We start from the raw sequence: 16,754 nt of genomic DNA, 5'->3' as shown, positions 1-16,754 counted from the left end.
GGGATCAAATGGCAGGACAGATGTAAAAGAACTTGGAAACTGAGGAACTAATGAACTGTAAGGACTTCATAGTATCAATCGTAGTGGGTCCACTTTTTGCAGGGCTGGTTTTTGCCTCTTTTCACTTTGGGGAACTAGTTGGAGACCCTGCTCGAGGTCTCAGCTCATACTTTCTTCTGTTGAATTACGAGCAATGAGAATTCCTCTGACAAATTTTCAGATGAACAAAAAATGCATATAGTCATATCAATCTGTGAGCTCAGAAACTTCAGCTTTACTTCTCACAGAACTGAGATTCTAAGGCCTCACTACTCCCTCCCCAAAGGAACTTACAGTCTTCATTAATTTCAGGAATCTTTCTGAACCTGTCATGACCTATAGACTTCACAAAGAGCTGGTCTCTGCTGCCAGTAAGTATTTATGTTACTTAGTTAATTGTGTTTTCCTGGCTTCTAACTAATATTTACAACAATAAGCCTAGAAGACTGCTTGAGTGAAAGTAAGGGAAAAAACAAACATACTTACAGGTTTTGTCCACTGTCAAATGAGGATATTCTTACTTGCTAACTCACGTGCTGTATTAGTTTTCATAAATTAGTGTTAGTTGAGTAAATTGGAGAAAACTGTCTAACTTGAGGGATGCAAAAGTTCTGAGGACTTGACTGATTGATTGTGCCTTATATCAGAACAAGCATATTGGCTCACATTGCCAGGAAACAACAAAATGGTTCCATTACAGTTATTGTTTCAGGTTTTTTTCAACACTTTGCCCTTTCAAATGGTTTTCAATTGTCTTGTGAATTATTACTCTTTATTTTTTTAGTGCTAGCATCACAATGTTTAGATTATGAGACCAGTGGTGAGACTGGAGGAGTACATAGGAAATAAGGTATATAGAATCACTCAAAAAGTTGGCAGCTGAAGAAGCATTAAAAGTTTTGGCTGAGGCCACTGTATGAGTATCCCTCCCTACCTCCATGTGACTCTTCTACATTGTGCCTTGTATAGTATTGAGGAAAAAGATGCAGGGGATTTGTCCTCATAATGAATCTTTGTTGAGGCAAGAGAGCCTTGATTTTTACTCTGAGCTCTCTCAGTAATTTTCCTAGGAATCCAGAGGCAGCAGCACACCTCCCAGTTCCACAAGGAAATTTGCTGGGCAAGCGTTTCCAGCTGGAAGTTTACATGCAGAGCTTTAAGAGCAACCTGCTGTTTCTAGAATTCTGACTTGTTCTGATACAGTCTTCTCTTCTCTCTTCTGTTTTATCTTCTCTTCTCTCTTCTATATTATTCTCCTTTCTAGACTAATTTATTTGTTTTTAATCTATGTTTTTATCTTATAGTCAGTCTCTGTCTTCCCCCTTCAGTGTCTTTGTTTCTTGGTCTCTTTCTGTCATTTTGTCCCTGTGTCTATATATCTCTCTCTTTTCATCTCTCAGACTATGTGTCTCTGATTATCTCTGCATGTGCACATGCATGGGTGTGTGTATGTGTGTCTGTGCATGAAAATTTGCTTAATCCAATTGCCCAGAAGGCAAAACTATCTCTCTGTTCTCTCTCAGAGTCTGACAACCTGGATTATCGATTGGGAGCTATTCACTCCCTGGTATATAAGCTACCAGAAAAGAACCGAGAGATGTTGGAACTTCTTATAAGACACTTGGTCAAGTAAGTAACTTCTAGGTTTTCAGGAAGAGTTCCTGTTAGAAGAATGACACACATGATAGCGCTACAGATAAACTTTCTTTAAGCTCATTAAGTCCCAACCCCCAATTGCTTCATCCTAGGCGATCTGAGTGCTCGGTGAGAAACATGATTTTGCCTTTATCCTTGTATGTATCTTATCCAGCTCATTGTGCATCTTATCTAAGGGGTTTTCTCAGTTTAGGGATTAATACCAGATAGAATGGATTAAACACAAGCTTTGCTGTCAGATAAATCTGGTTTCAAATACCAGCTCTACCCTTTAGCTTTATAATCTTAGGAAAAGCTCTCTTAACCTCTGTTTGGTCATCTTTAAAATAAGAGTAGTATTGCCTGCCCCTTAAGACTGTTATGTGGATTTGAATGAATACAGGTAAAGTGCCTGGGACATAGGAAGTTCTCAAGACATGGGAGTCATGATTATAGTCGCCTTCTTTGCTTGCGTATGGCAGGTAGGAAGAGATAGCAGCATTTCAGAGTAGATCTGGTGATAGGCTCTAAGATGGGTGGGTATAAGGGGCATGTGTGCCCCACTGTGGTGCTTTCTGACCAGAGGGTTCAGTGTTGTGAATACAGATAAATTTACTTGACTCATAAAAGGCTGCTCTAAGGAAACAATGTGGAACAGAAAAAAGTACTATAGCCAGGAGTGAGCAAACCTGGGTTCCAGCATCAGTTCTGCTACTTGCTTTCTTGATGACCATTGACAGGTCACTCTTAAGGCCACTCCTACTGTGTTAAAAAGTAAATAAATGAGACAACAAGCTTAGAAAAAATGTGATGTATTCTAAGTCTATGCAACAAAATTAAGCTATCAGTACACTGATAAAAATGCATCTGGAAATCACTTCAAAAACAACATTCATATTTCCTCATTCTTTTTCATTCCTGTATAATGCTATATTGTTTGAATACACCATTATTTACACAAGTAGTCACTTATTGTTGGAGAATATCTCAAACACCTAGGGGATAGGTGGTGAATAGGGTGGGAGGGATAGGCATGGATGCTAGACTCCTCTGAGTCTGCCTCCTTTTGACTTTTGTGCCATATTAATATTTTATGTATCCAAATAGTAAAGTTAAATCAAAAGGAAAATAACACAAACTCTAAAATGAAATGCAAAAAAGAAAATGATTCTAAATATCAAATTCATAGCATACTAGTACAGAGAAAACAGTTATTTCATCAAACTTGTCAACACAGCTGCTAATTCATGCTAATAAAATATATTCTGAAAACAAGAAAAGTTGTGAAAAAGTTATAAGCATCACCCAGTAGGATTATTAGTACTATTATTAGTACAAATTTTGCCAAGAGAATGCACTGGTTATAGCAAATACTCTCTTCCAACAACATAAGAGACAACTACACATGGACATCATCAGATGGTCATTACTGAAATCAGGTTGATTATAATCTTTGCAGCTGAAAATGGAGAAGCTCTATACAGTCAGCAAAAACAAGACCTGGAGCTAACTGTGGCTCACATCATTAACTCCTTATTGAAAAATTCAGACTAATATTGAAGAAAGTAGGGAAAACCACTAAGCCATTCAGGTATGAGCTAAATAAAGTCCCTTATGATTATACAGTGGAAGTGAAAAATAGACTCAAGGGATTAGATCTGATAGAGTGCCTGAAGAACTATGGATGCTGGTTTGTAACATTGTACAGGAGATGGTGACGAAAATGATCCCCAAGAAAAAGAAATGCAACAAAGCAAAACGGTTGTCTGAGGAGGCCTCACAAATAGCTGAGAAAAGAAGAGAAACTAAAGGCAAAGGAGAAAAGAAAAGATATACCTATCTGAATGCAGAGTTCCAAAAAACAGCAAGGAAAGATAAGAAAGCCTTAAGTGAAAAATGCAAAGAAATGGAGGAAATCAGTAGAATGGGAATGACTAGAGATCTCTTCAAGAAAATTAGATGCCAAGGGAACATTTCTTGCAGAGATGGGCACAGTAAACGACAGAAGCATTATGGACTTAACAGAAGCAGAAGACATTAAGAAGAGGTGGCAAGAATACACAGAACTATACAAAAGAGGCCTTAATGACCCAGATAATCATGATGGGTGTGATCACTCACCTAGAGCGAGATGTCCTGGAGTGTACATTCAAGTGGGCCTTAGGAAGCATTACTACAAGCAAAGCTAGTGGAGGTGATGAAATTCAATCTGAGCTACTTCAAGTCCTAAAAGTTGATGCTGTTAAAGTGCAGTTCTCAATATGCCAGCAAATTTGGAATACTTAGCAGTGGCCAAAAGACTGGAAAAGGTAAGTTTTCATTCCAATCCCAAAGAAGGGCAATCCCAAAGAATGTTCAAGCTACTGCACAGTTGTACTAATTTCACATGCTAGGAAGGTAATGCTCAAAATCCTTCAAGCTAGGCCTCAACAGTACACGAACCAAGAACTTCCCTGTGTACATGCTGGATTTAGAAAAGGCAGAAGAACCAGAGATCAAATTGCCAACATCTGTCAGATCATAAAGAAAGCAAGGGAATTCCAGAAAAACATCTACTTCTGCTTCATTGATTACATGAAAGCATTTGACTGTGTGGATCACAACAAACTGTGGAAAATTCTGAAAGAGTTGGGAATACTATACCACCTTACCTGCCTCTTGATAAACTTGTATTTTATCAAGAAGCAACAGTTAGAACCAGACATGGAACAATGAACTGGTTCGAAATTGGGAAAAGAGAATGACAATGCTGTATATTGTCACCCTGCTTATTTCAACTTATATGCAGAGTGCATGAGTGTGTGGTCAGTAGCTTTAGTCTTGTCCAAATCTTTGTGACCCTATGGACTATTGCCTGTCAGGCTCCTCTCTCCATGAGATTCTCTAGGCAAGAATACTGGAGTAAGTTGTTGGGCCCTCATCCAGGGGATCTTCCCCACCCAGGCATCAAACCTGGGTCTCCTTCATTTTCCAAATTGCATCATGTGAAATGCAGGGCTGGAAGAATCACAAGCTGGAATCAAGATTGCCAGGAGAAATATCAATAACCTCAGATATGCAGATGATACCACTTTAATTGCAGAAAGTGAAGAGGAACTAAAGAGCATCTGGATGAAGGTGAAAGAGGAGAGTGAAAAGCTGGCTTAAAACTCAACACTCAAAAAACCAAGATCATGGCATCCAGTCCCATCACTTCAAGACAAATAAATGGGGAAAAAATGGAAACAGTGACAGACTTCATTTTCTTGGGCTCCAAAGTCACTGCAGATGGTGATTGCAGCCAGGAAATGAAAAGACACTTTCTCCTTGGAAGAAAAGCTATGACAAACCTAGAGAGTATATTGAAAAGCAGAGACATTACTTTGCCGACAAAGGTCCGTCTAGTCAAAGCTATGGTTTTTCCAGTAGCCATGTACAGATGTGTGAATTGGACCACAAAGACGGCCAAACACCAAATAATTGATGCTTTTGTACTGTGAAGCTTTTGTACTGTGTTGGAGAAGACTCTTGAGAGTCCCTTGGACTGCAAGGTGATCAAAGCAGTCAGTCCTAAAGAAATCAACCCTGAATATTCATTGGAAGGACTGATGCTGAAACTGAAGCTCCAAAAGTTTGACTACCTGATGGGAAGAGCTGACTCATTGGAAAATGCACTGATGCTGGGAAAGGTTGAAAGCAGGAAGAGAAGGGGGTGACAGAGGATGAGATGGTTGGATGGCATCACCAACTCAATGGACATGAGTTTGAACAAACTCTGGGAGTTGATGATGGACAAGGAGGCCTGGCATGCTACAGTCCAGGAGTTCACACAAAGTTGGTCATGACTGAGGGACTGAGCAGCAACAACACTCTACACAAAAATAAGCTCAAAATGGATTAAAGATCTAAATATAAGGCCTGATACTATAAGTCTTAGAGGGAAACATAGATAAGCCATTCTTTGACATAAATTTTAGCAATTTTTTTTAGATCTGTTTCCTAAGGCAAAGTAAACAAAAGCAAAAGAAAACTGGGACCTAATTAAATGTAAAAGCTTTCGAACAGCAAAGGAAACCATCAATGAAATGAAAAGAAATTCTATTGAATTGTAGAAAATATTAGTATATGATAAGACTAATAAGAGGTTAATATCTAAAATATATAATCAACTCATGCAACTAAATATCAAAAAAGTGAACAACCTGATTAAAAAACAGAAAAAGGAATAACATTTTTCAAAAGATGATATACGATGATCACCAGGCTCATGAAAAGATGCTCAACACTAATAATAATCAAAGAAAGCAAATAAAATCGCATTCAGATATCACCTCATAAACATGTCAGAATGACTATCATTAGTGGGGATTGGGAGGTTGGGATTTATATGAAGACCTACAAGAGCCCAGAACTAATGCGAAAAAGATGTCCTTTTCATTATAGAGGACTGGAATGCAAAAGTAGGAAGTCAAGAAACACCTGGAGTAACAGGCAAATTGGGCCTTGGAATACAGAATGCAACAGGGCAAAGGCTAATAGAATTTTGCCAAGAAACGCACTGGTCATAGCAAACACCATCTTCCAACAACACAAGAGAAGATTCTATACATGGACATCACCAGATGGTCAACACCAAAATCAGATTGATTATATTCTTTGCAGCCAAAGATGGAGAAGCTCTATACAGTCAACAAAAACAAGACCAGGAGCTGACTGTGGCTCAGATCATGAGCTCCTTATTGCCAAATTCAGACTTAAATTGAAGTAAGTAGGGAAAACCACTAGACCATTCAGGTATGACCTAAATCAAATCCCTTATGATTATACAGTGGAAGTGAGAAATAGATTTAAGGGCCTAGATCTGATAGACAGAGTGCCTGATGAACTGTGGATGGTGGTTTGTGACATTATACAGGAAACAGGGATCAAGACCATCCCCATGGAAAAGAAATGCAAAAAAGCAAATGGCTGTCTGGGGAGGCCTTACAAATAGCTGTGAAAAGAAGAGAAGAGAAAAGCAAAGGCAAAAAGAAAAGCTATCACCATCTGAATGCAGAGTTCCAAAGAATAGCAAGAAGAGATAAGAAAGCCTTCCTCAGCAATCAATACAAAGAAATAGAGGAAAACAACAGAAAGACTAGAGATCTCTTCAAGAAAATTAGAGATACCAAGGGAACATTTCATGCAAAGATGGGCTCGATAAACGACGGAAATGGTATGGACCTAACAGAAGCAGAAGATATTAAGAAGAGGTGGCAAGAATACACAGAAGAACTGTACAAAAAAGATCTTTACAACCCAGATAGCCACGATGGTGTGATCACTGACCTAGAGCCAGACATCCTGGAATGTGAAGTCAAGTGGGTCTTAGAAAGCATCACTATGAACAAAGCTAGTGGAGGTGATGGAATTCCAGTTGAGCTATTTCAAATCCTGAAAGATGATGCTATGAAAGTGCTGCACTCAATATGCCAGCAAATTTGGAAAACTCAGCAGTGGCCACAGGACTGAAAAAGGTCAGTCTTCATTCCAATCCCAAAGAAAGGCATTGCCAAAAAATGCTCAAACTACCACACAATTGCACTCATCTCACACACTAGTAATGCTCAAAATTCTCCAAGCCAGGCTTCAGCAATATGTGAACCATGAACTTCCAGATGTTCAAGCTGGTTTTAGAAAAGGCAGAGGAACCAGAGATCAAATTGCCAACATCTGCTGGATCATTGAAAGAGCAAGAGAGTTCCAGAAAAACATCTATTTCTGCTTTATTGTCTATGCCAAAGCCTTTGATTTTGTGGATCACAATAAACCATGGAAAATTCTGAAAGAGATGGGAATACCAGACCAGCTGACCTGCCTCTTGAGAAATCTGTATGCAGGTCAGGACGCAACAGTTAGAACTGGACATGGAACAACAGACTGGTTCCAAATAAGAAAAGGAGTATGTCAAGGCTGTGTATTGTCACCCTGCTTATTTAACTTCTATGCAGAGTACATCATGAGAAACTCTGGGCTGGAAAAAGCACAAGCTGGAATCAAGATTGCCGGGAGAAATATCAATAACATCAGATATGCAGATGACACCATCCTTATGGCAGAAAGTGAAGAGGAACTAAAAAGCCTCCTGATGAGAGTGAAAGAGGAGAGTGAAAAAGTTGGGTTCAAGCTCAACATTCAGAAAACTAAGATCATGGCATCTGGCCCCATCATTTCATGGGAAATAGATGGGGAAACAGTGGAAACCGTGTCAGACTTTATTTTTGGGGGCTCCAAAATCACTGCAGATGGTGACTGCAGCCTTGAAATTAAAAGACGCTTACTCCTTGGAAGGAAAGTTATGACCAACCTAGATGGCATATTCAAAAGCAGAGACATTACTTTGCCAACAAATGTCCGTCTAGTCAAAGGTCTGGTTTTTCCAGTGGTCATGTATGGATGTGAGAGTTGGACTGTGAAGAAAGCTGAGTGCTGAAAAATTGATGCTTTTGAACTGTGGTGTTGGAGAAGACTCTTGAGAGTCCCTTGGCCTGCAAGGAGATCCAACCAGTCCATTCTGCAGGAGATCAGCCCTGGGTATTCTTTGGAAGGAATGGTGCTAAAGCTGAAACTCCACTAGTCTGGCCACTTAATGCGAAGATTTGAGTCAATGGAAAAGACTCTAATACTCGGAGGGCTTGAGGGCAGGAGAAAAAGGGGATGACAGAGGATGAGATGGCTGGATGGCATCACTGACTCCATGGACGTGAGTTTGAGTGAACTCCAGGAGATGATGATGGACACGGAGGCTTGGCGTGCTGCGATTCAAAGAGTCAGACTCTCTGCGTCTCAAAGAGTCGGACCCTACTGAGCGACTGAATTGACTGACTGATATATATATATATATATATATATATATATATATATATATATATTGCAACCTACTATATTGCAAAGGGTAGTCTACCCAATGATCCATGGTGATCTAAATGTGAAGAATATCTCCAAAAACGTAGAGATATTTATATGTACGTCTGGTACACTTTGCATCATAGCAGAAACTAACACAACATTGTAAAGCAACTATACTCCAAGAAAAATTAATTAAAAAAAAAAAAAAACAGACTCGCCCATGCACTGATGGTAAATTAATCTGTTACAAAGGAGACAAGACTACCCAACGTTGGAAAGAAGCTTTTCAACAAGTGGTGCTCGGAAAACTGGATAGCCACGTGTGAAAGAATATTTTAGATCATTCCTTTACTTCATACACATAAATAAACTTAAAATGGATTTAAAGACCTAAATGTGTGACTAGACACTATAAAACTCCTAATGGAAAGCATTGGCAGAACACTGTCTGACATAAATCACAGCAATATCTTTTTTATTCCCTCTCCTAGAATAATGGAAATAAAATCAAAAATATGTGAGGCCTACTTAAAAGCTTTTGCACAGCAAAGGAAACAGTAAACAAAACGAAAAGACAACCCACGTATTGGGAGAAAATACTTGCAAATGATGTGACCGATAAGAAATTAGTCTCCAAAACTTGCAAACAGCTTATGAGGCTTAATTGCATCAGAACAAACAACCCACTCAAAAAATGAGCAGAAGACCTGAATAGACATTTCTCCAAAGAGGGTGTACAGATGACCAATAGGCATATGAAAAGATATTCAATATCAGAGAAATACAAATCAATATTATAAAGAGATATCACCTTACTGCAATCAAAATAACTATCATCAAAAAGTCCACAAAAAACAAACGTTGAAGAGAGTGTTGAGAGAAGGGAACCCTCCTACACTCTTAGTAGGAATGTAAATTGGTACAGTCTCTATGGAGAATAGTATGGAGGTTCCTTAAAGAACTAAAAATAGAGCTATCATATGACCCTGCAGTCCCACTCCTGGGCATATATCTGGGAAAAATAAAACATGATCTGAAAGGATACATTCAACCCAATGTTCATCTTAGCACTGCTTACAATAGCCAAGACATGGAAGCAAGGTAAATGTCCATCAACAAACGAATGGATAAAGAAGTGGTACATATATACAATGGAATATTACTCAGCCATCAAAAGAATGAAGGAATGCCATTTGCAGTAACATGGATGAACCTAGAGAGTGTCATGCAGAGTAAGTTAAACAGAGAAGGAGAAATATCATATGGCATCTATTATATGTGGAATCTAAAAAGAAATGATACAAATGAACTTAACTTACAAAACAGAAAGAGACTTACAGACTTAGAAAATGAATTTATGGTTGCCTGGGGGGAAGGGAGAATTAGGGACTTTGGGAACATCATATACACATTGCTATATTTAAACTGGATAACCAACAAAGACCTATTGATAGCACATGGAACTCTGCTCAATGTTATGTGCCAGCCTGGATGGCAGGGGAGTGGGGTGTGGGAGAGAATGAATACAAGTATATGTATGGCTGAGTCCATTTGCTGTTCACCTGAAACTGCCACAACATTGTTAATCAGCTATAAAGGGTTAGTAGAAGGAAAGAAATATTAAAAATTAGGGCAGAAATAAATGCAAAAGAAAAAAAGAGACCATAGCAAAAATCAACAAAGCCAAAAGCTGGTTCTTTGAGAAGTTAAATAAAATTGATAAACCATTAGCCAGACTCATTAAGAAACAAAGGGAGAAAAATAAAATCAACAAAATTAGAAATGAAAATGGAGAAATCACAACAGACAACACAGAAATACAAAATCATAAGAGCCTACTATCAGGAACCATATGCCAATAAAATGGACAATTTTGAAGAAATGGACAAATTCTTAGAAAAGTATAATTTTCCAAAACTGAACCAGGAGAAAATAGAAGATCTTAACAGACCCATCATAAGCACAGAAATCGAAACTGTAATCAGAAATCTTCCAGCAAACAAAAGCCCAGGACCAGATGGCTTCACAGCTGAATTCTACCAAAAATTTAGTGAAGAGCTAATACCTCTCCTACTCAAACTCTTCCAGAAAATTGCAGAGGAAGGTAAACTTCCAAACTCATTCTATGAGGCCACCATCACCCTAATACCAAAACCAGACAAAGATGCCACAAAAAAGAAAACTACAGGCCAATATCACTGGTGAACATAGATGCAAAACTCCTTAACAAATTCTAGCTAACAGGAGCCAACAACATATGAAAAAGATCATACATCATGACCAACTGAGCTTTATTCCAGGGATGCAAGGATTCTTTAATATCTTCAAATCAATCAATGTGATACACCACATTAACAAATTGAAAGATAAAAACTATATGATTATCTCAATAGATGCAGAAAAGCTTTTGATAAAATTCAACATCCATTAATGACAAAAACCCTCCAGAAAGCAAGCATGGAAGGAACATACTTCAACATAATAAAAGCCATATATGATAAAGCCACAGCAAACATTATCCTCAATGGTGAAAAATTGAAAGCATTTCCCCTAAAGTCAGGAACAAGACAAGGATGCCCACTCTCACCACTACAATTCAACATAGTTTTTGAAGTTTTGGCCACAGCAATCAGAGCAGAAAAAGAAATAAAAGGAATCCAGATTGGAAAAGAAGAAGTAAAACTCTCACTGTTTGCAGATGACATAATCCTCTACATAGAAAACCCTTAAGACTCCACCAGAAAATTACTAGAGCTAATCAATGAATATAGTAAAGTTGCAGGATATAAAATTAACACACAGAAATCCCTTGTATTCCTATACACTAATAATGAGAAAACAGAAAGAGAAATTAAGGAAATAATTCCATTCACCATTGCAACGAAAAGAATAAAATACTTAGGAATAAATCGAGCTAAAGAAACAAAAGACCTATATATAGAAAACTATAAAACACTGATGAAAGAATTCAAAGAGGACACAAATGGATGGAGAAATATACCATGTTCATGGATTCGAAGAATCAATATAGTGAAAATGGGTATACTACGCTAAGCAATGTATAGATTCAATGCAATCCCTATCAAGCACTAATTGTATTTTTCCGAGAACTAGAACAAATAATTTCACAATTTATATGGAAATATACCCAATACAAAACAAAAAGTTTAAAGTTTGGTGGAAAAAAACATAGGCAACAGCAACTTTTTTTTATGTTGAGAAAGGTAAGCACAAAGTGTCATGCAGTATTTAAGTAATAGATACTCACTGGAAAAGCAAGGGTGTAAGGGTGAGTAAGAGGAAAATAAATTTTAATTGATAGCTCAGAAAAGTATTAATTTTATAATATGTTTTGAATAAGTAAAATGTGACACATTTTAACCTACTACACTTTTCATACAGAGAAGGTAGCATTTGGCAGAATTTAAAAATAAAAATACAGCTTTTATCGAAAAAATAAATGAGACTTTGGATATGAATGTTGCTTGATGTCACTAATTATTTTTGAGGAGAATTAATAAAAAGGAATTCCATATGGATGCTCCAGTTCCTACATGATTTGTAACTTTCTCCCCTAAGTTCCACAGTGTATCATAAGGATAAGTAGTAACATCCTGGATCTAAGGGATGCTTTTTTTTCTTTCTTTCTTTATTTTTTGGATTGAAGGATAACTACAATATTGTGTTGCTTTCTGCCATACATCAACATGGATTAACTATAGGTATACATATGTCCCCTCCCTCTTGAGACTTCCTCCCGCCCCATCCCATCTCTCTATGTGGTTACAGAGCCCTGGTTTGAGTTCCCTGAGTCATACAGCAAATTCCCAGTGGCTATCTCTTTTACATATGGCAGTGTATATTTCCATGTACTTTCTCCATTCATCCCACCCTCTCCTTTCTACCACCCCACCGTGTCCATAAGTCTGTTCTCTATGTCTGCATCTCCATTGCTGTGCTGCAAATAGGTTCATCATTACAATCTTTCTATATTCCATATATATGTGTTAATATACAATATTTGTTTTTCTCTTTCTGACTTACTTCACTCTGTATTATAGGTTTTAGGTTCATCTACCTCATTAGCACCGACTCACATCCATTCCTTTTTATAGCTGAGTAACATGACGTTGTATATATGTACCACACCTTCTTTATCCATTCATCAATCGATGAACATCTAGGTTGCTTCCATGTCCTAGTTATTGTAAATAGTGCTGCAGTGAACATGGGCTTGTTGTTGTTCTGTTGCTAAGTCATGTCTGAGTCTTTGTGACCTCATAAACTGCAGCATGCCAGGCTTCCCTGTCCTTCACCATCTCCTGGAGTTTGCTCAAACTCATGTCCATTGAATCAGTGTTGCCATCCAACCATCTCATCCTCTGTCACCCCCTTCTCCTCTTGCCCTCAATCTTTCTGAACATAGGGTGTTTTCCAATGCACCACCTCTTCCCATCTGGTCGCCAAAGTATTGGAGCTTCAGCTTCAGCATCAGTCCTTCCAATGAATATTCAGGGTTGATTTTATTAGGATTCACTGCTTTGATCACCTTGCTGTCCAAGAAACTCTTAAAAGTCTTCTCCAGTGTTCATAACCATGTCAATTACAAATGCCAAGATGTGGAAGCAACCTAAGTATCCATCAATAGATGAATTGATAAAGCAGCCAAGGTATATATATGTACAATGGAATACAACTAAGCCACAAGAGGAATTAAATTTTGTCATCTGCAACAACATGTATAGACTTGGAGGGTATTATGCTAAGTGAAATAAGTCAGATAGAGAATGACAAATACTGCTTGTTATCATTTATATGTGGAATCTAAAAAAATTAAATGGATGTACATAACAAAGCCACAACAGAGTCACAGATATAGGAAACAAACTAGTGGTTACCAGTGGGTAGATGGAAAGGGGGAAGGGTAAGATAGTGGTAGGGGACTAAAGTACAAAGTGTGTGCTTGCTAAGTCACTTCAGTCCTGTGCAACTCTGTGTGACCCTATGGACTGTAGTCCCCCAGAGTCCTCTGTCCATGGGAATTTTCCAGACAAGAATACTGGAATGGGTTGCCATGCCCTCCTCCAGGGGATCTTCCTGATCCAGGGATCGAACCTGCCTCTCATGTCTCCTGCATTGGCAGGCAGGTTCTTTACCAGTAGCACCACCTGGGAAACACTATACAAAGTAGTGTGTATAAAATAAATAAGCTACAAGGATATATTCTATAGCACAGGAAATATAGCCAATATTTTATAACTTTGAATGGAGTATAATCTATAAAGATATTGAATCACTGTCTTGTACTCCTGAAACTAATATTGTAAATCAACTATACTTTATTTGCCTGCAATGTGGGAGACCTGGGTCCTATCCTTGGGTTGGGAAGATCCCCTGGAGAAGGAAATGGCAACCCACTCCAGTATTCTTGCCTGGAGAATCCCATGGACGGAGCAGCCTCGTGGGCTACAGTCCACGGGGTCGCAAAGAGTTGGACACGACTGAGAGACTTCACTTCACTTCACTTTAAAAGAAAAACTACTAGTTTGCAACCTCAGTGCCCTATTTCAGGCATGGATCAAGGTAAAAGATTTTTCAGGAACAATATATGCATAAAGTTTCAAAGTATTATCCATAGATTACTTACTAATTACAAATGGAAAACTGTATCTTTACAATGAAGTTATCTGGTAAACACTGCCTTAATTAATTGATCAAATTTAGCATCACTGATAATAATACAAACTGACCTTCTGATGGGATATGATAAGAAGTATACAACATAAACAAATATTTTTGCCAAGAATGTTTAACCCCACTCAAATTTAGCCTCTAAACTACAGGAAATACAGGGTATAGAAAAATGCAGAATGTTTGACACTCTTTAAGACAACTGTCTTGGAATTTATTTTTTAGTCAATGTTCTGAGGGGAAAAGGTAGTGGTAGTATTCTATATGGGCTTCCCTGGTAGCTCAGCAGTAAAGAATCTGCCTCCAGTGCGGGAGACTTGGGTTCGATCTTTAGGTCAGGAAGATCCCCTGGAGGAGGGATTGACAACCCACTCTAGTATTCTTTCCTGGAGAATTCCATGGACTGAGGAGCCTGGTGGGCTGCAGTCCATTGGGTTGCAAAGAGTCGAAAATGACTTAAGCGACTGAGCCTAGAACTGTTCTATATTAAGAGGCTAAAGAAGCATAAACAAATGCAGCATATGAACTTTTGATCTAGATTTGAAACTTTCAACTAAAAATAATTGTTTCATGACATTTGAGAAAACTTGAATAGGTATCAGATATTGGGTGATATGAAATTATCATAAATTTTCCTTGATGTAAACATATTAAAGGTATTTGTAGGACCACATGCTTATTATTTGGAGATGAGTGGTAAGATAGTCAAGGCTGAAGCCATTTACTTTTAAAGGACTCAGGGAAAAATATACAGAACAAAGAATGCAAATGTATGAAAAAAATCAATTCCTGAATTTAGGTATAGACAGTATGAGTGTTCATAATAGCATTCTTTCAAGGTTTTGTCTTTATAACCAAAATTTACAGGGAAAATTCAAATAAAAATAGGCTTAGTTCCAACAGCAACATTTACACAGAAGAAGAAAATCCATGTGCTTTCAAAATTTACCGTATTATTCTGCCATGGCTTTCATAATCTATATGATAATTATAACATGCCTTTGTTGTTTATTCCCACCGCAGTCCTGTTTTCCAGGCTAATAACAGGCAAACACAAACTGACCTCAACCAATTTGAGATTTCTAATTATTCCATTCTTTCTGGTTGTTATCTATCACTTCCATTAATCAGATGTAGAACTCTACAGGTTACCTCCCCCACAATCTTACTACCAGTGGCATATTATAATACAATGGAAGCAAGCCTCAGGCCTAATTCTGCCACTCATGCAGATATTTATCTGGAAGCAAATGCAAAACAGTTGTAAAATCTGTTCTGTAAACTCAGTGAAGTCTCAGCTATCTTTCTTTTCAGATACTGTGACAGCATCATGCATTAAACTTTAACTTGAAGCAGATAATATTACAGCACTGCAATTGGGGTCAGGCAATTAAATCCCATAATCTAATGCCCAAATGGAAGACCCCTTTGCAGTCCTAGGCTTGGGCTACCATTCTAAAGGGTGTGAGTTGTCAGGCTTATTAAAATCTTCTTATTTTTTGTAATAACACTTCTGTTATTTCTGAAGCAATACCATTGCATTGTAGAGATTAGAAAATATAAAAAACAAAAAAATCAATAAAAATAAAAACCTTCTGTTAACAGCATTCAAAAATCACTATTGTTAATCTGTTAGTGCATTTTCTTCTGGATCTTTCTGTGAGTGTGTGTGTTTATGTATATGCACACACTTCACAGAAATACATTTGAGTTTTTTACTAAATTGAGTTTATGCTGTTCAATAGCACCAAACTTTTCAGCAATTCCACCTTTTTCAGTTCAACAGTTTCTACCTTTCCAGACCATATTAGCATTTCCTTAGCTGACCCAAAGCTTATTTGTTCAGTATAGTCTTACTTACTAGTTTTGTTTACTTTCTTCGTTATATTTTTCAGCTTATTCCCCCATTTTCTTTATTTCTCATAAAGTAGAGGTTGTATTTTAAGGCTAGATAGATTCAAGTTAGTTATTTGAGGACAGAACACATCATAGGTGATTTTTGTGTACCTTATGCTGCATCACATCTGAAGATATGTATTAGTTGATCCACCTTACTGATGTTTAGATTGATCTCTATTCTTCTAACCTATCAATACAAGCTTGGGAATGTCTATACAATACTTCTAGCCAATCAATAATCCATATATCTTGACACATCTAAGCAATGAAAGGTTAGTTTGCCACCAATCATGCTAATTGACAAAGCCACTGGTATTGATTGGAGATGAAGTTAGCTGAAGCTTATAGTAGCCAGCCCCTCTGGCTTCTAATCAGAGTCTTTTAAATGCTGATTATTCAGTCCTAGAGTACGTAAGTATGCATTTAAAATTAGAATACTGCAGTCATAACTTGCTTGTCTTAGTTGTCCAGTGGCTAAGTTGTGTTTGACTCTTTGTGACCCAAAGAGTCTTCAGCAGGCTTCCCTGTCCTCTGTCTCCCGGAGTTTGCTCAAACTTGTATCCATTGAGTCAATGATGCCATTCAATCATCTCATCCTCTGTTGCCCCCTTTCTCCTCCTGCC

At 37.8% G+C, this 16,754-nt stretch overlaps 1 protein-coding gene across 5 annotated transcripts in view; it reads left to right on the top strand.

Moving 5' to 3' along the window:
• OPHN1 (oligophrenin 1) overlaps positions 1–16,754 on the top strand; it is a 627,552-nt gene that overhangs the window by 466,999 nt on the left and 143,799 nt on the right. For 4 of the 5 annotated variants that reach the window (XM_027535147.1, XM_027535143.1, XM_027535142.1 and 1 more), the window contains 2 exons: positions 352–410; positions 1,563–1,668. The exons of the other annotated variant lie outside the window; for it this stretch is intronic. In XM_027535147.1, the coding sequence (XP_027390948.1) occupies positions 352–410; positions 1,563–1,668 (165 nt within the window). The remainder of the gene's footprint in view (positions 1–351; positions 411–1,562; positions 1,669–16,754) is intronic. 5 annotated transcript variants of the gene reach the window in all.

Source organism: Bos indicus x Bos taurus, chromosome X, assembly GCF_003369695.1.
Source record: "Bos indicus x Bos taurus breed Angus x Brahman F1 hybrid chromosome X, Bos_hybrid_MaternalHap_v2.0, whole genome shotgun sequence".
Lineage (NCBI taxonomy): Eukaryota > Metazoa > Chordata > Mammalia > Artiodactyla > Bovidae > Bos > Bos indicus x Bos taurus.
This window is presented reverse-complemented; position numbering and strand designations above follow the sequence as displayed.